We start from the raw sequence: 27670 nt of genomic DNA on the forward strand, positions 1-27670 counted from the left end.
TTAAAACAGGAAATGCAAACAATGTTTCACTATGTCCAAACTATATTCGTTCAAATGTATCGTTATTGGTTATAGTCACTGAGCTTAATAAAAAAAAGCAATAATACCACATAGCTATATGGCTACCGAGCTACTTTTTCTGATAGACAATCTTTGAGAACGCCCTTGCTTCAATCAGCATCGCCCTTTTCTACTTCATCCGCTGACGAGACACGGATTTCAAACATTTGGCGGTTGATTGGGATTTGTTTGGTGCTTGACTGTAGCCAGCTAACGTTAGGTTGTATGTAAATAACTTTTACAAACTCGGCAAGTGAGCTTACGCATTAACATGGATTCAGCTATGGCGAACCTTCTTGTTGGGCTTTCAGTCAACATCCAAAGAAGCGATGGTAAGCTAATTTGGCTAGCTTAAGGAATTGTTAGCTAGGTTTGTTTATTTCGCTTGTTAGTGTTGCAGTTAGCCAGATTTACCTCCCAAATGATAACGTTACCTAGCTAATATGAACAACATTATTTGTTGTAATACACTTTAACGCATGTCAGTAAATTATACGTGAATAATTTACAAAACTCGACGAATTGGCTACTTGAATGCCACTCAAGTTAATCAAAAAACGTATTGGTGCATGTGCGGTTAACGTTACTTGTGTGGTTAAGTTAGCTGCTAGTAGACACAGCTAGCTATAGGATAATAAAGCAATTATTTAAATTGTTTTTACTAGTTATGGCCGGTGTTGTGATAAAGTTAGGTGACCTAACGTTACACTGAACAACATGTAAAGTGTTGGTTTCATGAACTGAAATAAAATATCAGATATTTTCCATATGCACAAAAAGCGTTTTTCTCTTTACATCCCTGTTGGTGGGCATTTCTCCATAGCCAAGATAATCCATCCACCTGGCAGGTGTGGCATATCAAGAAGCTGATTAAAAAGTATGATCATTACACAGGTGAACCTTGTGCTGGGGACAATAAAAGGTTCAGGTCATAACTGACTTCAGTGGGCAAATGCTCACCTTTGATGGCCACTGGCACGCTGGAGAAGTGTGCTCTACAGGATGAATCCAGGTTTCAACTGTACCGGGCAGACTGTGTATGGCGTTGAGTGGGCGAGCGGTTTACTGATGTTGACATCAAATTTTATTTGTCACATACACATGGTTAGCAGATGTTAATGCGAGTGTAGCGAAATGCTTGTGCTTCTAGTTCCGACAACGCTGTCTGTGTGGGTGGACCAATTCAGTTTGTCCGTGATGTGTACGCCAAGGAACTTAACTTTCTACCCTCTCCACTACTGTCCCGCGGATGTGGATAGGGGGGTGCTCCCTCTGCTGTTTCCTGAAGTCCACGATCATCTCCTTTGAGTGTGAGGTTATTTTCCTGACACCACACTCCGAGGGCCCTCACCACCTCCCTGTAGGCCGTCTCGTCGTTGTTGGTAATCAAGCCTACCACTAGTGTCGTCTGCAAACTTGATGATTGAGTTGGAGGCGTGCATGGCCACGCAGTCGTGGGTGAACAGGGAGTACAGGAGAGGGCTCAGAACGCACCCTTGTGGGGCCCCAGTGTTGAGGATCAGCGGGGTGGGGATGTTGTTACCTACCCTCACCACCTGGGGGCGGCCTGTCAGGAAGTCCAGTACCCAGTTGCACAGGGTGGGGTCGATCCAGGGTCTCGAGCTTGATGAAGAGTTTGGAGGGTACTATGGTGTTAAATGCTGAGCTGTAGTCGATAAACAGCATTCTCACATAGGTATTCCTCTTGTCCAGATGGGTTAGGGCAGTGTGGTTGCGATTGCATCGTCTGTGGACCTATTGGGGCGGTAAGCAAATTGGAGTGGGTCTAGGGTGTCAGGTAGGGTGGAGGTGAAATGATCCTTGACTAGTCTCTCAAAGCATTTCATGATGACGGAAGTGAGTGCTACGGGGCGGTAGTCGTTTAGCTCAGTTACCTTAGCTTTCTTGGGAACAGGAACAATGGTGGCCCTCTTGAAGCATGTGGGAACAGCAGACTGGGATAAGGATTGATTGAATATGTCCGTAAACACACCAGCCAGCTGGTCTGAGGACGCGGCTGGGGTTGCCGTCTGGGCCTGCAGTCTTGCGAGGTTTAACACGTTTAAATGTTTTACTCACGTCGGCTGCAGTGAAGGAGAGTCCACAGGTTTTGGTAGCGGGCCTTGTGAGTGGCACTGTATTGTCCTCAAAGCGAGCAAAGAAGTTGTTTAGTCTGTCTGGGAGCAAGACATCCTGGTCCGCGACGGGGAGTGTCCCATGGTGGGGTTATGGTTTGGGAAGGCATATGCTCGGGACAACAAACACAATAGCATTTTATTCGTTGGCAATTTGATTGCACATGGATACCGTGACAAGATCCTGAGTCCCATTGTTGTGCCATTCATCTGCCGCCATCACCTCATGTTTCAGCATGATAATGCACTGCTCCATGTCGCAAGGATCTATACACAATTCCTGGAAGGTGAAAATGTCCCATATCTTCCATGGCCTGCATTCTCTACAGATGTCACTCATTGAGCATGTTTGTGATGCTCTGGATCGATGTGTACTACAGCGTGTTCCAGTTCCCACCAATATCCAGCAACTTCACACAGCCATTGAAGAGGAGTGGGACGATATTCCACAGGCCACAATCTACAGCCTGATCAACTCTATAACGGAGATGTGTCATGCCGCATGAGGCAAATGGTGGTCACATCAGATACGGACTCATCCCAAACAATCTCGATTGTGGAGGCCAGGTCATCTGATGCAGCACCATCACTCTCCTTGGTCAAATGGCCCTAAAATATACACAAGTATAAATAATTTCAAATTCCTTATTAATCAAACCAGACGGCACTATTTTATTTTTTAAATTTACGGATAGCCAGGGGCACGCTCCAACACTCAGACATAATTTACAAAGCATGTGTTTAGTGAGTCTGCCAGATCAGAGCAGTAGGGATGACCAGGGATGTTCTCTTGATAAGTGTGTAAATTAAACCATTTTCCTGTCCTGCTAAGCATTCAAAATGTAACAAGTACTTTTGGGTGTCAGGGAAAATGTATGGAGTAAAAAGTATATCATTTTCTTTAGGAATATAGTGAAGTAAAAGTTGTCAAATGTAAATACCACAAACTACTTAAGTAAAAATACTTGAAACTACTACTTAAATACTTTACGCCTTTGTTAAACACTACACACAGTGAGTTCATGCAACTTATGTGACTTGTTAAGCACTTATTTACTCTTGACTTTACAGGGGTTGAATACTTATTGACTTGAAGTTTAAGCTTTATTTTTGTATTAATTTGTAAAACATAATTACACTTTGACATTATGGGGTATTTTGTGTAGGTCAGTGACAACATATCAATTTAAAATTCTGGCTGTAACACATGTAGAAAACGTCAATGGGTGTGAATACTTTCTGAAAGAACTGTAGCTCTGGTCTAGGGTGTTGGTGTGGCCTAGCAAACGGGGTGTAATTTACATAATATTACTACTTCTAAATGTGTTTTACAGGGCGAGTGCATCCTGCAAATGTCAAATCTGTGGATTCCACAAAGCGTACTGTAACTGTTGAATGGTTTGAGAAATCTGTATGCAGGGGAAAAGAGGTAAGTGGCTCGAGAGCGAGACAAGTGCCTTATCTATGTTACAGATTCAGGGATGCAAACTAGTCACCTTTTGGCGAAATTCACCGTTTTGAATCTGAAATAGGTGACCTACGTCATTTGCTAGCCAGATAAATGTTGAGCGAGAGCCAACTTTACTGATCAAATAATTGAGTTCATGGTGTGAAAATTAGCTGGCTAATGAAGTCAGACAGCTAACGTTAGTAACCTAAACAATTCACTATTATATTAACTGCTAACGTTATACGACTCCTTGCGGTTGTGCCGAAACCCCCCGTTTGCAGAATGTGCACACTCAATTCTTCATTTGATTAATTTGATGATTTCGTCAGGCAAGAAAATGACCTTGCCGACTCCCCCCCCCTTCTAATTTCCTTATTTTTGTCATAACAAACTTGATGTCAGGATAGGCAACCAAAATTAATAATTGTGTGTTGTATTAAACATAGAGGGAGTAAAATGTAGGCAGGCAATAAACATTTCAATTTGGCCAAGAGATTTATTTATAGTGTAGCGACCCGCACAGACAGCTGTGTGTTATGTGTTAGGCTAGTAGGTGGTTGTGTTCGCGGGGTCCGACATGTCAGTCAACCTGCTATCTGTCAATCACGGGAATGCCTGGAATGTTCTGATGCCGGGCATCCTGGTGGTTGGCGGAGTGGCGTGGAGGGGGGTTGGGCAGGGGGATGGAGCATTGGAAGTTAAGACCAGGTTTTGCCTTTGTTCTCTCTCTTACGTCTGGGCTTCACAAGAGAAGGTCACGATTGGCTTGTGGGCTATCTTTCATTTATTTGGCGTGGGCTACGGCCAAACAGTAGCCTGTGTAAAGTTGGTTTAATAAACCGTCCATTCGTAAACTCAATCCTCTGTCTGGACAGTCGTTCTTTTATGATCTAGTCAGGTCATTACATTGGTGTCAGAAGTAAAAACGTTGATAAAAGTTAGCCAGCTAGCTAGCTGACTTCTGTGGATAGCTACCGTAGGTGAGAACGGGGGTTGAAAATGCTTCGAGGGAATCCGAAAGTGAAGGTGGAGGTAGGGGAAGATTATGGCCAAGGAGATACGTGTGAATGGACGTCGGAGGTTCTGGCTGAGGAGATCGCCAGGGCGTCGGAGCGCAGAGGCCGCCTGAGGGAGGACGCTAGAGTGATGGCGGCTGAAGCGGGCATGAGCGCCTCGTCGACTGTGTTTCGCGCGGATTCTGGTGGGCGGGCCGAAGTGGTGACGTCGACGCGGCGGGACGAGGAATCTGGGGCTCAGGATGTAAACAAACATGGCGGCGCCCAGTTCCCGGCTGCGTCCGTATCTGTTAAGACCCCGAAGTATTCCGGTAAGGCGGATTGGGAAGCTTTTCATGCTCAGTTTGAACTGTTAGCTCATTTTAGGGGGTGGTCGGATGAAGAAAGGGCACTGCAGTTGGCTTTATGCCTCACGGATGAAGCTCTGTCCTGTTTGATATTGATTAGCCCCGAGGACAGACATGATTATGGCGCTTTAGTGGGAGCACTGAGGAGGCGCTATGGACAGTGTGTACAGCCCGGGCTACTGCGCTCCGAACTGAGTAATAGACGCAGGCAGCCTGGAGAGCCTCTACGGGTGCTAGCTAATGACATTGAGAGCCTCTCTCGGCGGGCATATGCTCACATGCCCCCCTCCGTGCAGAGCGAGCTAGCACGGGACCAGTTCATACAGGCGCTCTCTCCTACGGAGCTGCGCATACAGACCCAGCTGGCTCGTCCTGAGTCATTGCAGATAGCCTTGGAGATGGCTTTGGAGAGGGAGCTGGTGTGGGCTGGGACTTCAGGTGGGGGTGCAGGGAGACACACCCTCTGTGCGAGCTGGGGGGCAGAGCAGCCCGGAGCCGGAAAAGCCTGCATGGGTGGCTGAAATGACAGAACTCATTCGTGCTGTGTCGCTACAGGCGGCACAAAACACACACCCTGGTCCCAGGGTCTGCTGGGGTTGTGGCCAGCCAGGCCATCTGCGCCGAAATTGCCCCATGTCCCCCAGAGCTCAGGGAAACGGCTCGGGTCCGCATAGACCGGGTAGTGCGGACCCCTGGCTTTCTATCCCAACCACCATCATCTTCAGGAGGAGCCCAGCGGCACAGACGGGGAAGCAAGGCTCCACTTCCCCCAGAAGCAGACGAGAGCAAGCGGATGGAGCCTGTTGTTGTGGTGGGCCGGACCTGTGTTGGGGACTTTTGTCATGTCCCTGTCACTGTGGAGGGTGTGCCCTGCTCCGCCCTGGTGGACACTGGGTCCACAGTAACCCTGGTGAGGCCAGATATTGTGCCAGGTTGGACTCAGTGTGAGCCTACAACTGTGCAGCTCCGCACAGTCACAGGTGAGCTGGCACCCATGAAAGGGAAGGGAATAATGACTCTGACAGTAGGGGGCAGGACTGTGCGTCATCCTGTGTGGGTGGCGGCTGTGCAGGACCCTTGTATCCTGGGGTTGGACTTTCTTAGGAGCACAGGCTGCCAGTTAGACCTAAATAGGGGCACACTGAGCTTCCAGGGAGGGCCGGAAGTCACCATGGCCCCCCCTAATGTCACATTCACTCAACCCAACAAACTCTTTACTCCAACAGTTAAAGCAGCAGAGACTCATGGCTGCCCCCCCTCCCCCACAGCTGTGTGTGACTTTTCCCCAGCCCCCCTGTCACCTACTGCGGTGTGTTACATTCCCCCAGCTACCTCCATGACACAGCCCTCTGTGAGCCGAGGCCGCGCCCCCCCAGCCCAGCTACCCCAGATGGGAGAGGAGAGGACACTGTCTGCAGTGAGGGAGATATGGGGGAGGAACTGTGTTGGTCTTGACCCCGAGCAGCAGGAACGGTTGTGGCAGTTGCTGTTTGAATTCAGAGACAGCTTTGCGCTGAGTGAGGAAGAGGTGGGTCAGACTCATCTGGTGCAGCATGAGATCGACACAGGTGATGCTCGGCCCATCAAGATGCGTCCCCGCCGTATCCCGCTGGCACGCCAGGAGGCGGCAGACAAGGCTGTGTTGGAGATGCAGCGGGCAGACTTCATTGAGCCCTCAGACAGCCCCTGGGCGGCGCCAGTCGTCATGGTTCCGAAGAAGGGGGGGCAAGCTGAGGTTCTGTGCGGACTACAGGCGGCTGAATGAGGTAACCAGGAAGGACTCATACCCCATACCACGTATCGATGAGTCGCTGGACCTGGTTAGGGGGTCCTCCTGGTTCTCCTCACTAGACCTCCGCAGTGGCTACTGGCAGGTGCCCCTCTCCCCAGAGGCCAGAGCCAAAACTGCATTCTCCACTAACAGAGGACACTGGCAGTTCAAGGTCCTGTGCTTTGGCCTGTGCAACGCTCCAGCTACTTTTGAGCGTTTGATGGACAGGGTGCTGGATGGCATCCCCAGACAGCAGTGTCTGGTATACCTCGATGACATCCTGGCCCATGGCAGCTCCTTCCAGTCAGCCCTGGGGGCGCTACGGCGTGTGCTGGGGAGGGTGGCTGCCGCAGGTCTGAAGCTCCACCCCGAGAAGTGCCACTTCATGAGGAGAGAGGTGTCCTTCTTGGGCCACCGAGTGGGGAAGGAGGGGATCAGCACCATGGAGGACAAGGTAGGGGCTGTCAGAGACTGGCCCACCCCCACCGACCAGCGTCAGCTGAAGAGCTTCCTGGGCCTGGCCTCGTACTACAGGAGGTTTGTACGGGGCTTCTCAAGCGTTGCTGCTCCACTGAACCGCCTGCTGCCGAAGGACAAAGCTTTCACTTGGACAGTGGAGTGTGAGGAGGCGTTCAACACCCTCAAACGTGCACTGATCGAGGCCCCCGTGCTCGCCCCCCCTGACCTCACCTTGCCCTTTATCCTGGACACAGACGCGAGCAATGTGGGCATGGGTGGGGTGCTGGCCCAGGTGGGGCCAGCGGGGGAGAGAGTGGTGGCGTACTTCAGCAAAACATTTAACAAACATGAGCGCCGCTACTGTGTCACCCGGCGGGAGCTCTTGGCTGTTGTGACTTCCGTCAAACACTTCAATTACTACCTGGGTGGTCTGCCCTTTACTGTAAGGACTGACCACTCTGCTCTCCAGTGGCTCATGTCTTTCAGAGAGCCAGAGGGCCAGGTGGCACGCTGGTTGGAGGAGCTTCAGCCGTATGACTTCACGGTGGTGCACAGGGCAGGGGCACGCCACTCCAACGCCGACGCCATGTCCCGTCGGCCCTGTACTGCAGACGGCAGCCGCCACTGTGAACGGAGAGAGGGACGGGAGAGAGAGCTGTGTGCAGAGGGGGTCTGTGCCACAGTGTGTCGGGCGAGCGGGCCTGTCTGCTGTGAGCTGCAGACTGTCGACATGGCTGAATGGCGGCAGCAGCAGGGACGGGACACAGACCTACAGCCAGTGCTACAGTGGGTAGAGGCGCAGGTGAGGCCACCATGGGAAGAGGTGACAGCGCTCTCACTCGCGACCAAAGGGTTGTGGTCAAAGTTTGAGAGACTGCGGCTGGCTGATGGCGTGCTACAGCGGGCATGGAAGGAGTCAGCTACGGGAGAGGAGAGGTGGCAGGTGGTGGTCCCAAAAGCATTGCGGGAGGCTGTGCTCCAGAGTACTCATGGCGGGGTGGGGACTGGACACTTTGGGGTCACAAAAACACTGCGCCGTCTCCGTCAGGGCTTCTACTGGGGGCAGCACAAGAGGGATGTGGAGGACTTTTGTCGCCGCTGTGACAACTGCACAGCGAGAAAGGGCCCCCCAGGCCGCTCTCATGCTCAGCTCCAACTGTTCCCAGTGGGGGCTCCCATGGAGAGGGTGGGAGTGGATGTAGTTGGGCCGTTCCCCACCACAGACAGTGGAAACCGCTGGGTGCTCACGGCCATGGACTATTTCACAAAATGGCCCGAGGCCTATGCTCTGCCTGACCAGGAGGCAGAGACCATCGTCGACGCCCTGACAGCGGGAATGTTCAGCAGGTTTGGAGCTGCAGAGTCCATCCACAGCGACCAGGGCAGAAACTTTGAGTCCCGTGTGTTCGCCACCATGTGTGAGAGGCTGGGTATGCACAAGACCCGCACTACTCCTCTCCATCCTCAAAGTGATGGCCTTGTAGAGCGCTTCAATAAAACACTTGGACAGCAGCTGGCCATCGTCTCTTCAACACCAGCGTGACTGGGACAAGCACCTGCCTATGGTCCTCATGGCATGCCGCTCCGCTGTCCAAGACTCCACCTCCTGCACGCCTGCCCTCCTCATGCTGGGGAGAGAGATCCGCACCCCTGCGGAGATGGCGTTTGGTCGGCCCCTGGATAGCCCTCATGTTCCCCCGGGGCCGGAGTATGCCCGGAGACTCCAGGACCGCCTGGAGACAGCCCACACCTTCGCCAGAGAGCAGCTGGTGAATGCAGGTGTGAGGCAGAAGAGGAACTATGACGCGCACACCCGGGGAAGGCACTTTGTGGCTGGGGAGCTGGTCTGGGTCTACAGCCCGCTAAGGAAAAAAGGCAGATGCCCCAAGTTGGACAGTCACTGGGTGGGACCCTGCAGTGTCCTGGAGAGGGTAGGGGAGGTTGTTTACCGGGTGCAGCTTCCTCCCAGGGGGAGAAAGGTGGCACTGCACCGGGACAGGTTAGCCCCATACAGAGGGGCCTCTTCTCCCCGAACCCCCACAATTCCCCTCTCTGGCAATGCCATTCTCCAGGCACCCACCCCCAGGTGCCGCAGACAAGGCTCCAGACAGCCCACTCCCCCTGTCTTCCCCCCTGTGTCACCGCGTGGTTCCCCAGAGCCACGGACTGTATTACCCGTTCCCGCTTCCTTGTCCCCCATATCCCTGCCTTCATCCCCTGGTTCCCAGAGGGGCACTCTGCGACCATCACGGCCACGCAGGCAAAGGAGACCTCCGGGTCGCTTCAGAGACTTTGTTTGTTCCCTCGGGGACGAGGGACTTTGTGGTGGGGGGGCTGTGTAGCGACCCGCACAGACAGCTGTGTGTTATGTGTTAGGCTAGTAGGTGGTTGTGTTCGCGGGGTCTGACATGTCAGTCAACCTGCTATCTGTCAATCACGGGAATGCCTGGAATGTTCTGATGCCGGGCATCCTGGTGGTTGGCGGAGTGGCTTGGAGGGGGGTTGGGCAGGGGGATGGAGCATTGGAAGTTAAGACCAGGTTTTGCCTTTGTTCTCTCTCTTACGTCTGGGCTTCACAAGAGAAGGTCACGATTGGCTTGTGGGCTATCTTTCATTTATTTGGCGTGGGCTACGGCCAAACAGTAGCCTGTGTAAAGTTGGTTTAATAAACCGTCCATTCGTAAACTCAATCCTCTGTCTGGACAGTCGTTCTTTTATGATCTAGTCAGGTCATTACAATAGACTAATAGCCAAACCGAAAACTGCAGACATTACTAGTGCCTCCCCCGCGATCAAACCGGCATAAACAATGAAACGCAGCCTAACGTGATCATTGACGGCTGCATTGAAGGACGCACAAAAAGAGCTTTCTGCTACTAAGATAAGTGAAATGTTGGCTAAACTGACAACAGAGTGAAGGGCAGAAATCTCAACTAGCAAGCAAGTCGCAACAAGGAATTGAGTTTGCGCTTTCACGTGAAAGCGGGGAGAATTCTGGCAGAGGGGAGATTTTCGGCACAACGCCGTTCCTCAAATTATAACGTGTTAGTTGCTTACTGGACCCTGGCAATCTGTGACGTGTTCATTAGCTAACAAAGTAATGTTTTCCCTTTACAGAATGTGGTTAATTTTCAGAATGCGAGAATTAGGTGAAAATATGATGTTGCTTTTTAAACAAGTGGAGCAGGGCCTGGCTTAAACTGGATGTCACTAGATGAAAGGAACACCGCACACTTTCCCTCTTTCTCACGTTTTCAATACAGTGGATTAAAAGAGTTATGCCAGGTGTACTGAAAGAGATCAATTATGCCAACAAAGGGTATCATGCTCTGCTTGCACATTGTAGAACAGATGTCCACAGGCAGAAAGTGTGCAATGCAGTGTAGCCCAAACATATTGCTTTTGTTGGGTTGAATTTGACAGTAACGTGTGTGAGGGGGGATTATTAAATGTTTTTACTCTGTGAATGTTATTTTTGCACACATGTAGCCTTGTGCACTTGATCAATTTCTACTTAAGATGTTTTTTCCCCCAAGTGCCACAAGCGTTCTATTATAAAGGCTGTCATGGCTAACAGCAATTTTAGTGTTGTTTTTTTTCTCACCAGTTTGCATCCCTGTACAGATATTGGACTAAACTCCACTCTGTGGTGAACTTCCTTCACTGTGGAGATTAGCCCGTTATGTTAGAGTGCAATTCAGCAAGTGTCATGATTATGCATTTTGCATCGTCACACTTCTTGCTTTGTACTGAAAATGTTTAATCTTGAAAACTTTACTGCTGACATATCAACAGGGCAATAATTATCAAAATACTAACAGACGTTAGTATCTTTCATTGATCTAGATATGCTATGTGCTGTAAGTCTTGTCAACTGAAACTGATTGTTGACATACTACTATTCCTGCTCTTTAGCTTGAAATGAATGAATTATGGTCCCTGAACGAAGAGCTGTTTGAGCACATGAAACCAACTAGTATACCTGCGCCTCCAGAGAAGGTAAGCGTACTCTAGGGATGGACCTAGGAACTTAAGGTTCAAAGTGCATTCATTTGAAAGTTTGTGGTCCTAACGTCAGGAGCAATGTTTGCCTGTGATTTTTCTCCAGAAATTTGAAAGCCGTCTTCGTTCATCCGGGGTCCCTGCTCCTTCCAGTCGTAAGTGATTTTTGCCTTGTTCTAGTATGTCTTAAGTGTGGATTTCATCGGTGTGTGTTTGTATAATGGTTTAATTATGGATATTTCCTTCATAAGCTTCTACTCCAGCGGGTCCTCCTGAGGAGACAGGTTTGCATGCAATGCATGTTCTTCTCTAAGCAAATCATATGCTAAATCACTTTATATGAGATGGAATCACATCATATCGGCCTATTTCCAAACACACTTAGGCTGTTTACACAGGCAACCAAATTCTGTTCTTCTGACACTAATTGGTATTTTGACCAATCAGATTTTTGTCTAATAATTGGGCAAAATATCCGAATGGGGCTCCCTGTGGGCAGCCTGATACCTTGATTTGAAGATACAGGCCATTATGTGGTTCTATCTTCAGGTGCACAATTTTACTCTTGTCTTTACTTACTAGTGGGGTTGAGTGGACATGCCCTTGTTTCAAAAGTATGTATGTTTTCTGTACATAACTTATTAACTAATGTAGAGTATAATCATGTGGCGTGTACTGTTTCCAACTAGAATGCAAAACACTAAATGATGGTATTTCTCGTGGAAGAATGGTGTTGCATTTATCCAATATAGTTCCAGACACTTATAGAACCTATGCCAAGGGGCATTGAAGCTGTTCTGGCTCGTGGTGGCCCAACGTCTCTAAGACACTATGTTGGTGTTTCATTTATTTTGGCAGTTACCTGTAAACTATACTGAACAAAAATATAAATGCAACGATTTTACTGAGTTACAGTTCATATAAGGAAATCAGTCAATTGACATTCATTAGGCCCTAATCTATGGATTTCACATGACTGGGCAGGGGCACAGCCATGGCCCACCCATTGGGGAGCCAGGCCCGGCCAATCGGAATGTTTTCCCCCACAAAAGGGCTTTATTACAGACAGAAATACTCAGTTTCATGAGCTGTCCGTGTGGCTTGTCTCAGACAATCCCCGCAGGCGAAGAAGCCGAATGTGGAGGTCCTAGGCTGGCATGGTTACACGTGGTCTACAGTTGTGACGCCGGTTGGACGTACAACCAAATTCTCTAAAATGCTGTTAAAGGCAGCTTATGGTAGATAAGTTAACATTACAATTCTCTGGCAACCACTCTGGTAGACATTCCTGCAGTCAGCATGCCTAATGCATGCTCCCTCAACTTGAGACATTGGTGGTATTGTGTTGCGTGACATAACTGCACATTTTAGTGGCCTGTTATTGCCCCCAGCACAAGGTGCACCTGTGTAATGATAAAATGCTGTTTAATTTGCTTCTTGATATGCCACACCTGTCAAGTAGATGGATTATCTTGGCAAATGATAAATGCTCACTAATGGGTATGTAAACACATTTCTGCACAAAATTGTGCATGTGACAAATGTATGGGATATTTTATTTCAGCTCATGAAACATGGGACCAACACTTGTGTTTTTATTTTTGTTCAGTATAGAATGCCATTTTGTGACAAAAGTTTCTTATGTGATGGGTTCCAAAAGACCGTGTAAATATGTCTATAATTCGAATAGTGACCCTAAGCAGTTTGCGTAAGTGTACTATCACTCTTCCTAGTGAAATGCAGACTCAGTGATTTGGATCTTATTTCTTAGCATACTAGTGTTCTTTGTTTCCACAAACTCGCCACAATTTTTTCTAATAAGCACTGAAGTCGTTCCCAAAGCTACTGTCTGCTTTTCTCTTTTTAACACGGCACTGTTTCTGCTTCATCTCTGTTTTACAGCTTATGTTGAAATCAAAAGTAATGCATTTGCTGCAATTCTCATTTGATGATGGCATGCCAGATTCACCCAACTAAAATTGAACCCACTTATTAGTGGTGGTATGAAGGTGGCCATCTCTTTAGTAGGACTACATATAAATCATAATTTTGATGGTTTGGTGTCTAGTGTTGGGATCAGTAGGATGATGAACAGGAGTTATTAATCTACTTCATTTAAATTACTAATTTCCTCTCAGTTCCACTTCCAAGAAAGTCTACACGGCAGACATGCTTGTTCCGGACCCTTGCTCCTGTCTCTGAGCTTGCTGCTAAGACTAAGCATGACTCCCTGTCTTCAGAGTATCCACCCTCTGTCCTCAAAGCTTCAGGTGGGGGGTGCCTCAATGATTTCTGACTTATTGCCTTTCCCCTATAGCCTGGTCCCAGATCTGTTTGTGCTCTTGCCAACTCCATTGCAGTCATTATCAAGCCTTTGTTTGGTGTGACAAGGAGTTGGCATGAAGGCACAAACATACTGGCATAATTTATCCCATTACCCTCTGAATGCTTCACTCAGTGACTCGGAGACCTCTTGATATTCACCTTTGTCATCATGCTTAATTTTCCAGGTGTGCCCAACCGAGAGAGGAAAGGGAACAGTCAGAGACCGACTGCTGTTCTGCCCCCAGTCAACGAGGCCCTGAAGGAGAATGAGGCCAAGAGTGTTTCCTCAGTCACCTCAAGTGAGCTTTGAGTCACACACATCACTGTTTATTTCCCTGGGCCTGTATTTTTATATTGCATCAGAAGAGGAGTGCTGATCTAGGATCAGTTTTGCCTTGTAGATCACAATGAATAAGATTAAATAGACCGGGGGACCTGATCCTAGTATGAGACGCCCTGCTATCTTTTGTGAGCATCTTCATCACATTAGATACTTCACTCTTTCAGGCAGACGGAGATCAGTGCTACCCAAAGACATGAGCAAACCAGTGAACAAAAGATTGTCCCATGCAGTCAAGAGCTTGGACATGGTGCCCAAGAAAGGAAAAGTAAGAGAATTGATCACATGAGACAGTGGCCATGTCCGAATACCCATATTAGTCAAATCAAATTTTATTTTTCACATGCGCCGAATACAACAGTGTAGACCTTACCGTGAAATGTTACTTAAAAGCCCTTAACCAACAATGCAGTTCAAGAAATAGAGTTAAAAAAATATTTTCACAATAAAAGTACATAACAATAACGAGGCAATATACAGGGGCTACCGGTACCAAGTCAATTTTCGGGTACAGGTTAGTCGAGGTCATGACTAAATGGTATGCGAGAAAAGAAAATGTTATACAGTGTGAAATTTTGAAAATGGTACTCCTAATGTGCACTTGCTATGACTTCGTCATTTGTTAATTTGGTACAGTGTGTCAATTTATCTGATTATCAGCTGTTGCCAAACACATGAGTTGGAAAAGACAAGTGGGTTCTACTAGATCAAACACTGAAATTAGTTTGCCGTTTGAGTATGTAGTACTCTAATATGGGTATTCAGACACGGCCCCTGTTTGTCTGTTTACCTGGTATTATTGGCCCATGTCCTGTGTTAATTATTTTTGTAGATGCTAACCAGTAGGTAGATCGGACTTAATGTCAATTTCCTCTTATTTTCATTTGACGTTGTGGACACATTAAAAGCCTTTACTAATGTATTGGCAATATTAAATACTACTACCCATCACTTTCTCCGTTACATGTATTTCTGCTCGCTGTAGTTTGAAGACACAAACCGACCGAACAAGCAGTTTTACCAGATGATTGAAGAGTTCAGAGAGACCTTGGAAGTACTTCCTTTATCTCTGTCTGATTTGGTAAGATGTAGGAGAAGAGTTCAAATGTGGGAGGCCTTTCTTAACTAGTGTTTATCAGCTATGTAATTTTCTTCTTGATTCACAGGTTGAAGCTCATAGAATTTGTGTGTGTGTTCGCAAGCGTCCTCTCAACAATAAAGGTTACTTACTTTTAATTGACCAAACTAAAACTTTTATCTGACTGACCCTTTATCCACCAAGTTGCTTCTCATGTTGACTTTCTATGTGTGGTTGTCTTAGAGGTGACTAAGAACGATATTGATGTGGTTTCTATCCCTGGTAATGGAACGCTGCTCCTTCATGAGCCCAAGCAGAAAGTGGACCTGACAAAGTACCTTGACAACCAGGTCTTCCATTTTGACTACTCCTTTGACGAGTCATCCACCAATGACTTAGTGTACAGGTATTCACATTTTATTGGTTTCTAAACAATGGTGTTCTGTTTTTCTCTATCAGGATTATTTTACAATTTGCTGATTTTTAAAAAAATTATAAAAAATAAAAATATATGTTCAAATACCCTTTGCAAGCATGTTCTCTTGTATGAAGTTTGTATCATCATTACTTGTTTTCGCAAGATGGTTATATACCAATATTTTTCACTGGTAGGTTCACTGCCAAGCCTCTTGTCCAGACCATCTTCGACGGTGGGATGGCAACTTGTTTTGCTTACGGACAAACTGGAAGTGGTAAAACTCATGTAAGTCTTACCGTTTACCTGATAGACTGACACTAGAGCAGTTTTGTCTCAAAGTCCACCAGATTTTTTTTTTTAACGCGTCATGTAAAATTTGTACCTATCTTTTACCCTATCCAGACAATGGGAGGAGATTTTTCAGGGAAAAGCCAGAACAGCGCGAAAGGGATCTATGCCATGGCAGGTAATTCATTATGTCTCCCTGCTATTGGCTTCAACGTTACATTTTTGGCTTAGTTATTAGGGATGTAACAATTCACCGTTACGCATCGGTCCCTGGTTCAAATGTTTAAGACATGAGAGCAGTGATCCGGCTGGGACTCCTAACCAATCCAAATGTAGCATGCAACGGTTAGGAAATAGATTCAAATTTTACGAACCATGGGTTCGCGTAATTGTTTTGCTTAAATTTCTTTCTTACTACTTTCTGTGACAACTAAGCATGTAATTATGTTGACAGTCATTGCATAGCTGTGGGATGTAGGGGTGTTGAGGGTGCTGCATCAAACCATTAAAAAAATATATGTATATTGTTCACAAAAGTAGCGCACTGGGACTATAATAGTCCTATATGAGCAGACCTATATAGCCATCTGCCGCAGGATACTTTTGCCACCCGTACTGCATGGTCCAACCGAGAGAACAAGATGAGCTCTCTCCGAATCTGTCAACTTCCAAAAGGTCTAAACCATTCGATTTTGAGACTGAAATCCAAAGTTGTGCTATACACTGAGTGTACAAAACATTAGGAACACCTGCTCTTTACATGAGACTGACCAGGTGAAAGCTATGATCCGTTATTGATGTCACCTGTTAAATCCACTTCAATCAGTGTAGATTAAGGGGAAGAGACAGGTTAAAGAAGGATTTGAGACAATTAATACATGGATTGTGTACAAAACATTAAGAACACCTTCCTAATAAACCCAGCAGCATTTCCGTTCTTGACACAAACCGGTGCGCCTTGCACCGACTACCATACCCTGTTCAAAGGGTCTTAAATCTTTTGTCTTTCCCATTCACTCTCGATGTTACACACACACAATCCATGTCTCAATTGTCTCGAGGCTTAAAAATCCCTTTAATCTACGCTGATTTCAAGTGGATTTAACAAGTGACATCAATAAGGGATCATGGCATTCAGCTGATCAGTCTCTTGGAAAGAGTGAACGGGCAAGACAGAGGTTTGAGTGTTAAGAACTGCAACGCTGCTGGCTAGATACCCAGTTTCCCTTATGGCTAAGCTCCGGTGCCTACATGCACCATAGACGTATAAATAATTTCCAGACACGGTCAGTTCAGAGGCCTAGCTCATGGGCTCCATCAGGAGCAGATTTGAATTTAGAATGGAAAATGGAAGTTTATGCAACATGTTATTGTATCGAACCGAGTCTTTTTTTTTTTTTTTTTTACTGAAACGTCTTTAAAGGGAAAGATGCACATCCCTATGAGGTATCCTTTGATTCTTAAAAAAAATAAAAATTAATAGATTTTGGTACTTGTCTTACATTTTTACTGCACTGTTAGGAGCTAGAACCACAAGCGTTTTGCTGCACCCGCTATAACATCTGCTAACCTGTTTACGTGAGCAATTAACTTATTTGCTTAGGAAATATTTTGATAGTACTGATCTCAGAAATATCTAGGACTAAGGAATAGATCTGTCCACCTCACATTTTAGATACAAAGAAAAAGGTTTTGTACATGAAGGTTATATGTGAATAAACTTTATTTAGCACATACTTCAATGATGTCTTTCAGTGTCCTGTAACTCCTTGTTCCTCTTATTTGTTCTTCAGCTCAGGATGTGTTCTCCCTCCTGAAGCAGAGGAGATATTCCAGTCTGGACCTGTGTCCCTACGTGACCTTCTTTGAGATCTACAACAGCAAGGTGAGAAGGAAAAGCTCAGTGCTCCTCAAGCAGCTTGGTGGTTTGGATGGTGTTTTTTTTGGTGGTGGAGATTCCATGATAATAGGACAAAGGTGTAGAGAAGACTCATTTGACATTTGGCTAATACACTTGCTTACTCCTCAGGTATTTGATCTGCTGAACAAGAAGGCCAAGCTGAAAGTGCTAGAGGATGAGAAACAACAGGTCCAGGTGGTCGGCCTGCAGGAGATGTACATTTCGTGTGCTGAAGACGTCATCAAGATGATTGAGATGGGCAGTGCATGCAGGTACACACTCGTTTTTTTTTACTCCACCCAGGGTCTATTCAGTGAGGTGAAACACTCAGAACTTTACATATAGAAGCGTAATGAATGTTTTTTTAACTAGGCAAGTCAGTTAAGAACATTCTTATGGTTGACATGATTACCTATTCTGATAGACGATTATATCTGTTCTACATTATACTTTTCTATCTTAACGTTCTGTTACATTGCGCCCTCCTGAACAGGCCCCTTTATCTTTCTCTCTTGACTTTGTCACCCGTGTGTGTGTTTTTGGTTGTTTTTTGACATATGGCACCAATATCTTTCTCAGAAGAGGAAAGAATTGCATCGGAGCACTGCTTATCTTTTCTCTAAGTGTTCCACTCCGCCTACACAGGTGTGCATGTTCCTGTCTCCATTAATTTCTTCTCAGTACGGAACCTCCTGTGTGTGCACTGTTAAAAAATAATAATAAATCTGCGGCATTACGGCCCTGTATGCTCTGCCGCCCTAGAAGAGACAAAAATGCCCACCTCCTATCCCTGCTAAACTAGAGTAGTGTAGGATACAGCAGGGGCTGGCAGTAGGTTTGGTCTTGGGCCAATTGTTTTCTCACCTAATAGGCAGTGGAGCAACATAACAGCAACTCAATTCATATGCCTGTGCTACAAATTTTAAACTACTTTTGACACATCTGGTTAGTAGGCTATTTAAATCACTTCAATATCCATAACATATCCTAATATTTTCAATCTGATTTACATTGACGATTTTCTCAATTATTAAGCATCTTCTCTTTTTAGAAAGTGAAAGAAAAGTGTGCCTTGGGGTCTCTGCCTTGGCAAAATGTCAATGTTCTCGTCAAACCACATCGTATGTTGGAGCGTAAACTATACCACCCGTTCAAGTCTATTCACAAATTTTTAATGCCTCTGACATGTGGAAAATGATAAATAATGGTTTATTAACCTACATTTTTCTTGACATTTTGTGTTCATTATTGTGACAGGCTTATGTTTTACCCCCACTATTTATTTTTGCCGGATTGACGGACCGCACCACTTTACTTTCACCCCTGCCAGTATATTAACTTTAGCGTAGTGAATAACTTGGGAATAATGATCTGACACACCTCTTTCTCAGGACGTCCGGCCAGACGTCAGCCAATGCCAACTCGTCTCGCTCCCACGCTGTCCTGCAGGTGATCCTGCGAAGGAGGAACCAGGTGCACGGGAAGTTCTCCCTGGTGGACCTGGCAGGGAACGAGAGGGGCATTGACGTTCGCAGTAGCGACAGACAGACCCTCGTAGAGACGGCCGAGATCAACCGCAGCCTGCTGGCTCTCAAGGTGAATACAACTACTAGCCTACTGTCCTTTCATTCTCACTCTTTAGACATCCCTTTTACCTGAGTCCTATTCATTAGTGCACACGCGGTAGCAAAACGTTCTGCAACGGAAAATGGAAACTGACAATTTTTTGGGGGGGACATGTTCAGTTAGTCCCTCTGCGGTCAGTTTTCTACCGTTTTGTGCCTAGTGAATATGATCATATAGCAGGCATGCACCACCTGTATGTACAGCAAAACCCTTCAGAAATGTGTTGGCAATGTCACCAGTGGTATCAATGTGTAAAAATAAAAATAAAAATTTAACCCAAAATGAGAGTTTAAATGTGTATAATTTGAGAATATTCAGTGAGGAGCTAATTCGGTGGAGGGTTTCTTTCTAAATATAACCATGCTGTGAGCTGCAGCTCCTTACTCTAAACCAGGGGTGTCAAACTCATTTAGCCTTGCAGGCTGCATTCGATCTTCCCCGAGCTCTGGAGTAGAGCTTGACCAATATTTTTGGTGTCCGGATTTTGGGGGTTAAAACTTACCAATATGATACGTCTGCCGATATACTGTTTTATGCCGAGAAAAGTAAAAGTTAATTACACTGAATTCTCATAAATTGCCATCCAAAAGAGCAATTGTCAAATGTTGATTTCTTACATTGTGAAATTAATGACATGCATCGTGATAATGGCCACAAGTATTCAGATAAGCATGAGATTCCTTTTTCTGTCATTTATTGAATATCGATTGAATTATAGATTCAAACGTTACAAGTCTTCTATTAAAATGTTTTGGTGGTAATGGGCTCAGATTAGGTGCCTACATAGAGTAGTATACGCCATAGACATGCATCATTTATGCACGCAGAGAAGTCAGCTTGGACAGATCCAGCTCAGGAGGGCCAGCAGCAGATTTGGAATGGAAAATGAATTAGATGTTAGTGCATCGAACCAAATCGCATCGACTCATTCTCTAATCAAACCAAATCGCACTGAATCGTTTCAAACCAAAACGTTCATCGTATTGGAGCCTATGTACCTATATGCGTATCGAGTTGTCTTGAATGGGAAAGATGCTCACCCCTAGGTTTTAGTCATTTCGGTGTCAATTGAGATTGTTTTTCTCTTTTTATATAAAAAAATTAACGATTACATTTTTTTGCACAAAGCACCCACGTGCTGGATTTAATATGATCTTTATGTTTGACACCCCTAGTCTAAACCCTGCTTGCTCCTTCCTCTCCTTGTAGGAATGCATTCGCTCCTTGGGGATGGACAGCCACCACATCCCCTTCAGGATGAGCAAGCTGACACAGGTACTCCGAGACTCCTTCATCGGCGAGAACTCCAGGACATGCATGGTAAGGCTTGTCTCCTTTCTTTGGGCTTTAGCTCTAGATGCACATGTGCTTGATAATGAAAGCAATGGAGTTGTCACGAGAACCAACAGATCTGGGACCAGGCTAAGCTGTGGTGGTCCCCCCTCTCTTTTTCTTCTTGAAAAGGAAAATGTGCTCACCATTTTTTTTTTAAAGACATTGTTTTATTTAAGCAAAGTTAAGATTGGCCTTCCCTCTCCCTACATTACTAGACGGGAGACCTAATATTGGCCATGATGTTATTGTTTGTTTATTGGATTTCTTATTTTCCAGATTGCAATGGTGTCTCCTGGAATGTCCTCATGCGATTCCACTGTGAACACACTACGCTATGCAGACAGGTACTGTCAAAACAATTGATCGATCGATATTTCCAGTTGTAGGTCTAAATGTAACTTTTAATTAATTGTTAGAGTGAAGGAACTGAATGGGACGTTAAAGATGAATGATGCGGATCTTCCCAAGAAGATTGATGAGATGGAAGTGGAGGACAGCTCCTCATCAGAAGAGGTGAGCTCAAAAGACCCTGGGCCGCTCATGGTCCCTGGTTGAAATTAGAGCGCTATATAGGGAATAAGATGCAACCCATGTTTAGTTGCTTACCCCTGATTGGTCCTCAGGGGACAGACTGTGCTAATGCGGTTTTTAAAAAGAGATCATACCAGATACTTCCTGTTCTTCAGTGTGTTATAGCAGGGGTTCCCAAACTTTTTCACTGTAGGGGGGGCTCTTCCAGCGTTGGGGAACATCCCGCGCCCACCCCCTGCACATGCCATGTCTATTTCTAAAAGCACAAGCACTGTTCATGACACAAACTGTTCATGCCCTGAGTGGTGCAGTGGTCTAAGTCACTGCATCTCAGTGCTAGAGGCTTCCCTACAGACCCTGGTTCGATTCCAGGCTGTATCACAACCAGCCATGATTGGGAGTCCCATAGGGCGGCGCACAATTGGCCCAGCGTCGTTAGGGTTTGGCCGGGGTAGGTAGTCGTTGTAAATAAGAATTTGTTCTTAACTGACTTGTGTAGTAAAATGTAAAAACACCCCTCTTGTTGTTGGAGAGAACTTTGCAGGTTTAAAGCTAACTTTTTATTGAAAGTTATATACATTTTGCTATGTCTAATGTATACACATTAGACATAGCAAAATGTATATAACTTTCAATAAAAAGTGTCATGTGATATTTTGGTGACAAAAACATTACAAAACAAAAAAAAAAAAAAACGTTAGCTGACATGGCTACTTGATCTGGACATTTCTGACCGGTTATAAATAACGGCTGACATGACAAGAGGAGCTGATGCACTACCCAATTTCGAAATTGCACCTTGTGCGTTCTACTATTACTACTTTCAAGAGTAAGTTTAAAGCCGGTCTGAGTTCCTTTAAAAAAATATATATATTAGTACTAAACTGAGCATGTTATTAACTTATGGTCTTTGCAGGACTCCATTGTACCCATGACCGACGTGTATGAAGCCATATCCCAGGTTTCTGAGCTGGAGGAGAGGTTGCACGAGGAGTTGACGGTATACCTATATCCCTGTCCAAAAGACTCCTTGTTTGACACATCCTGGACCTAGAATTGCAATATAATTTGATGCAACTGCAGGGCTTGACATTAATGCTTGTCCGGGGCAAGTAAAACAAATTGTTGGACAAGCAGATTATAGATTTAAGTTGTCTGAGCGAACATGTAAAAAAACATTTAGGCTACTCCGATCATAATTAGATCAGTGTCCTGCAGATGTGATGTTTTACTCACTATCCTCCCAATCTCTGCAGAATGCATCGGAGTATATTTATTGTAGGCCTGCATTGACAGGCACAAGCTGTCTTTCAATCATGGAGTTGCCAGATGTGTTTTTGAGGTCAAAATGAGCCTAGCTGCATTTGCACATTTGTTGATACTTGCTAGGGAGTTATTTGCCCAGTTATAGCAAAGTTTTGGTTAGCAATGAAACTCCTGGAAAAGTCATAGTGTGTGCATCACTTGCGTTTGAGTCGGTGCGCAGTTGCCAGAGGAGAGCGAGCAAGACATTTGTGCAGCAGGTAAAATAATGGCATACAACAGACTAACTAAATGATAACCAGCCAACCTACACTATGTTTTGAATTGGTTATCTCACTAATTAACTATTTAGCTGTTAGCATGCATTAATGTCATTGTCATGTCCCATGTCATAAAAACACTTTTCACTGGCACTATTGTTTAACTGCAACTGGCCAAAACAGTTGATGAAACCAATGCTGCATACTCCGGTTCTAAAACCGTCTCGCAAGCACTCAAAATTGGCTAGGATTCTCAACTATTCAATACTAGCCATGTAATTCTGACAAAATATTATTAGAATAGCCTAATTGACAAGTAACTCCTATGCTGTCAAGGTCTCCCATGAATACCGAAAAATGTAACCTTACCAATAGATAAATGTTTTGTTAGCTACCTCGTCCAATTTAGCCATTTCATCCCTAGTTCGTTGAATGAGGGAATTATTTTATAAAGACTAAAAGTACTTGATTGTAAAATAATGTTGCAGTGTGACCAACCCTCCTGGAGAATCCACGAGAGATACTGGGGTGCAGGCTTTTGTTCCAGGCCTGACTGAACAATCAGCTACTCAACAGATAAGCTGAGTCTGGTGTGTTTAAGCAGGGTTGGTCAAAAGCCTGCACCCCCAGTAGCTCTCCAGATAAAGGGTTGATGGACTCAATGTGTTTTATACAGTAGCCTGTGTAACAGATGTAACTTTACGTCGTCCCCTCGCCCCGACACGGGCGCGAACTAGGGACCTTCTGCACACATCAACAACGGTTGCCCACGAAGCATCGCTACCCATCGCTCCACAAAGGCCGCGGCCCTTGCAGAGCAAGGGGCAACCCTACTTAATGTCTCAGAGCAAGTGACGTAACTGATTGAAATGCTACTAGCGCGCACCCGCTAACTAGCTAGCCATTTCACATCCGTTACACCTGTCAGTGCTGTTTTTTAGTTTGTGGGGGGTTAAGTGCCTTGCTCAAGGCCTCAACGGCAGGAGACATATAATACTTGGGATCAGAGACCAGCAGCCTACCATTGTCAATACCAGTGATCATAATGAAGGTTATTCTGTGTAGTGGTTCTTGCATCATACATCATTTTCAATCGCCTTTTTGGTCCATGGTGTTAGACCTTTTTTTGGGTGAGGGAGCAAGTGACTTGAGCTTTTGGACAAGTAAAAAATCTGTCCTACTTGTCCAAAGGACAAGTGGCTGAAAAGTTCATGTCAATCACTATAACTGGACTTGAAATAACAAATAGCTGTAGTGTTAAACGTGAATGATACTGTGTAATGACTTTATTTTATTTAAAAAAATATATCACTCAGTTCACTGTCTTATCTGTTGTACAGGGAGCAAGTAACATTATCAAGCTAATGGAGATGCCATCATATGACATTGAGGCTGGGGTGACCGATATTGTGGACTACGCAAGAAAATTACTGGGTGTGTGGATGTGTTAACAAACCAGCTACATTTGTAATTCCATCAACACATTCTCAGCCTAACCTGAGGTCTGAAGCCAAGGTTGATCCCAAGTATCATCTAGCTTTTATAAAACTGGCCTTGGCTGATTTTTATTTATTTATTTCACAGACACAGTCCTGGCATTGCAGTCTGCCATTGATGGAGAGCGACTGGCAAGGATGTCGCCCAAATCAGGTTATTGCTGAGAGGGACATCCCTCAACTTGTTCACTTGGGAATAATGTTCTAATAAGTTTTATCATGCAGTAACTATTCATTGTTCAATTGGGAATAAATTCCCTTCCACTAACTTTCATTTAATTGTACATGAAAGAACCTTACCTCTAACTTGTAAAGCCTCTCACTACATACCATAGATTTCTGTGAAAGTATGTTAACAGTTCATGTTTTAAATGGATTTGTATTCAAACTGGAGATTTGTCCAGCATTTAAATGATTTGTGAATATAATAAAGGTCTTTACCAATATGTTATTTTGTAGCATTTATCAACCAACCTGCCATTTGGCTAATGCTCTTTCATTTCATTCCAAGAAGTTTAAATGTGTTTGTATACATGCCATACCACGGAGCTGCGTTCTAGCCCCATGACATCAACCGAGACCGCTGGTGGATGACCCATGCACATCTGCCTAGCACTCTGTGTGGGGGCTTTGTTTCTACCTCCCTTTATTTCCTCCTTCCTTTCTGCTTCTCGACCCCAACCTCCACTATACACAAGTCCATCTTGTGTATACACATACCCTGCAAGCAAAAGCTGACACATGACATATCAAAGCTCTAATAAACATCTCACACTGAACAATTTTCCCCAAAGAATAAAAATACACAAATTCTGCTGGCGACTGGGTGGGCCCACAGCATGGTGTGAGGCCTTGCATGCAGCACAACTGTTTCCTATGAGCACAACCCCCACCCCCATCTCACTGGGTGGTACTCCCCTCCCTTCTCCCGAACCAACCCTCCCCCAACCAGCAGTCTTGTCTGCCCGTTCTCACAGGCAAGTGCTAAGCGAAACACTTTAATGGCCTAGTATAACACAAATTAACTTTATTTTTTATTTTTAACTCGATGTCTCAATAATGGTTAACGAGCAGTGTTTTTATTATTTGTGGTGATATGTAGCTCTGCTTTAAAAAATAAATGATCGCCTAGAAAACAATTTCAAAACGAACCGCACGTAGCCACATCAAGTTGTTGAAAGTTCTATAGCTTCTTGATGTCCATCATGTTGTGTTGACAATTATTTAGGGTTTCAGAATTTATTTGAAATGTTTCGCTCCCCCTCAGCTGTGTGCTTCAGTTGTCTGGTAGCATATTGTTCACTTATGTAAAATACAGCGATATCAGGAACCGCTCTAATCTCTATAGTGGTGTTGAGTATAATTGGTTTTATAAAGGCACATTTATTCAGTTGTATAGTGGATTAACAAAACCTTAACCTACTGCATTTTCTTCACAATCAGTTATGAGACTAGCAGTTGCAGTACATCGTTTAATATTTCAATTGTTAAAGGTGTTTATAGGCTCATGATTCAGACCTTAATTCACCCTTATCTACTATTTCACAACACTGATCATTTCTGCTTTGAATTGTTTATTACTTTGCCAAATCCCCTTATGTCTCCTTTCAAATTCCTGATTTTTTTGGAGGGTGTAAAAAAAAAAAGCCTCAGATTCTGAGATTTGAATGGAGAGCTGTGTTTCATGTGAGCTGGGGACTGTATCTCTTGGCTCTGAGACTCTTTGGATGCATCCCAAATAGAACTCCATTCCCTTTATAGTGCACTACCTTTTGACCAGTGCCCCATTTTTGACTGCTCCCTGGATTCCAGCTGTCCACATGAATATTTTCTCTGTGCAAAGAAAATTGGCAGTGGCTGCTGCTCGGTTCCCATCACCTCTACAGACTAAATAAACAGACAAACCACCCAGTGAGTTAGTCCATCAGAGGAGAGCGGAGCGCCGGCCAGCCCTTGTTTTTCTTTTCTTCCTGCCTCCTTCCCTTGTTCCCTCTGATTATCTCTTCTTGTAATCCTCTCAGGACTGCTGTCTGTCTATGGTGTTTGTTATCTGAACAAGAGCGTGTATGTGTCTGTCAACATTAGTCCTGTCTGTCTGCAACACCAAGCTGATCTTTTTAATGGACCAAGTTATGGATACATAAGCCAAACATGGGACTGAAAGCATAGTTTTAATTCCTATATGTATTGTCTACATGATGCAATTAAATAATGTTTTATTTGGTTAACACAAGATTGTTTACCTTAGTCACATTCTCTTGACACTTTTAGTAAAACAAATCTGTAGAACTTTTTGTTCTGTTATTGCAATTGCCTGGCTGGAAATATTGTCTCTGTTTTTGGTAAATGAGTGCTGAGTTTCATAATGCATTCTGCAGATTAACCAGCAGAGGTCAGTCTAACTGCAACCAGGGGAGACATACAGGGGCTGCTATGAAGTAGGCTACTCATACAATCTTTCAGTGGGATTAAATAAAGAGAACTGCATGCTAGAAAATCTGTATATACTTGTAAATTGTGGCCTATCCAGAAATGTCCTCTGTTTCTTTACAAAATGTCCAACCTGTCGCCTTTGTAGAATTTTGCCCGAAACTGTTTGAATACATAGATGTTCTTTTCGTTTGATTTATGTCAGTTATCAAGAATGATGCACTGTATGCACATATTACTGAATTTACTGCCTCCATCCATCCACATTTGCTCAACCACACCCCATTTTAGTGTAGTTTGCGCAGCTGGCTGCTAAAAAAAAATGTTTTGTCAGCTTGGTACACATAGGTGCAACCACATACTATTTGTTTGACCAGTAGTTACAAGCACTGCCAAAGATTTCACATTTCAAACACACATTGAATTAGGCCTACACTACTTAATTCAGGAGATATGTTTTCCCTACACACAACAAAGCAACACATTTACTCAAGATCCTATTTACAGTAATGAAGTGATATGTGAGGTCTCTAGTCCTTTATGGGCTGGCAGGTAGCCTAGCGGTTAAGAGCGTTGGGCCAGTAACCGAAAGGTTGCTGGTTCTAATCCCCAAGCCAGCAAGGTAGGCCATTCTGCCCTTGAGCAAGGCTGTTAACTCCCCAACAACACCTACTCCCCGGCACCGACGACATGGACCTCTATTAAGGTTGAATCCATTCAGCTGTGCAACTGTTTAGTTTTCCCCTTTCCCTCAGCTATATCTTTGGGCTTAGGTTGGGTTGTTGTCATGCTCAGAAGGGAAACAAATGTGTCTTGTCCCATTTGAAAGGTAATTCCCTCCATCAATCTTAAATATGGTTAATAGCAAATACATAAACTCAGCAAAAAAAGAAACGTCCTCACTGTCAACTGCATTTGTTTTCAGCAAACTTAACACGTGTAAATATTTGTATGAACATAAGATCCAAACAACTGAGACATAACTGAACAAGTTCCACAGACATGTGACTAAGAGAAATGGAATAATGTGTCCCTGAACAAAGGGGGGGTCAAAATCAAAAGTAACAGTCAGTATCTGGTGTAGCCACACTCATGGACTGCACCAGATTTGCTAGTTCTTGCTGTGAGATGTTAGCCCAC

At 44.9% G+C, this 27670-nt stretch overlaps 1 protein-coding gene across 2 annotated transcripts; it reads left to right on the forward strand.

Annotated features, from left to right (window-relative positions):
• LOC129814109 (kinesin-like protein KIF2C) lies at window positions 1-24546 on the forward strand. 2 transcript variants are annotated; one of them, XM_055866914.1, is made up of 22 exons: window positions 1-392; window positions 3530-3624; window positions 11154-11237; window positions 11347-11395; window positions 11492-11524; window positions 13379-13510; window positions 13751-13864; window positions 14073-14173; window positions 14891-14986; window positions 15072-15126; window positions 15227-15389; window positions 15596-15686; window positions 15804-15867; window positions 17483-17574; window positions 17719-17861; window positions 18981-19185; window positions 20425-20535; window positions 20827-20894; window positions 20967-21063; window positions 21998-22081; window positions 23945-24038; window positions 24189-24546. In XM_055866914.1, exons 1-22 carry the CDS (start codon window positions 332-334, stop codon window positions 24263-24265), a joined length of 2109 nt encoding a protein of 702 aa, XP_055722889.1. In that variant the 5' UTR covers window positions 1-331; the 3' UTR covers window positions 24266-24546. The 2 variants fall into 2 exon arrangements, with proteins under 2 accessions (XP_055722889.1, XP_055722891.1); XM_055866916.1 differs by lacking the exon at window positions 11492-11524.
• Window positions 24547-27670: the final 3124 nt, after the last annotated feature.

This window comes from Salvelinus fontinalis, chromosome 17 (assembly GCF_029448725.1).
Source record: "Salvelinus fontinalis isolate EN_2023a chromosome 17, ASM2944872v1, whole genome shotgun sequence".
NCBI lineage: Eukaryota > Metazoa > Chordata > Actinopteri > Salmoniformes > Salmonidae > Salvelinus > Salvelinus fontinalis.

Excerpts from the sequence above, each read along its gene's own strand:
- LOC129814109 (XM_055866914.1), top strand. The coding sequence starts at position 332 with ATGGATTCAGCTATGGCGAACCTTCTTGTTGGGCTTTCAGTCAACATC. Across the intron at positions 11,396-11,491 it reads GGTCCCTGCTCCTTCCAGTC|CTTCTACTCCAGCGGGTCCT; the intron begins GTAAGTGATTTT and ends TTCCTTCATAAG. Across the intron at positions 15,390-15,595 it reads ACCAATGACTTAGTGTACAG|GTTCACTGCCAAGCCTCTTG; the intron begins GTATTCACATTT and ends TTTCACTGGTAG.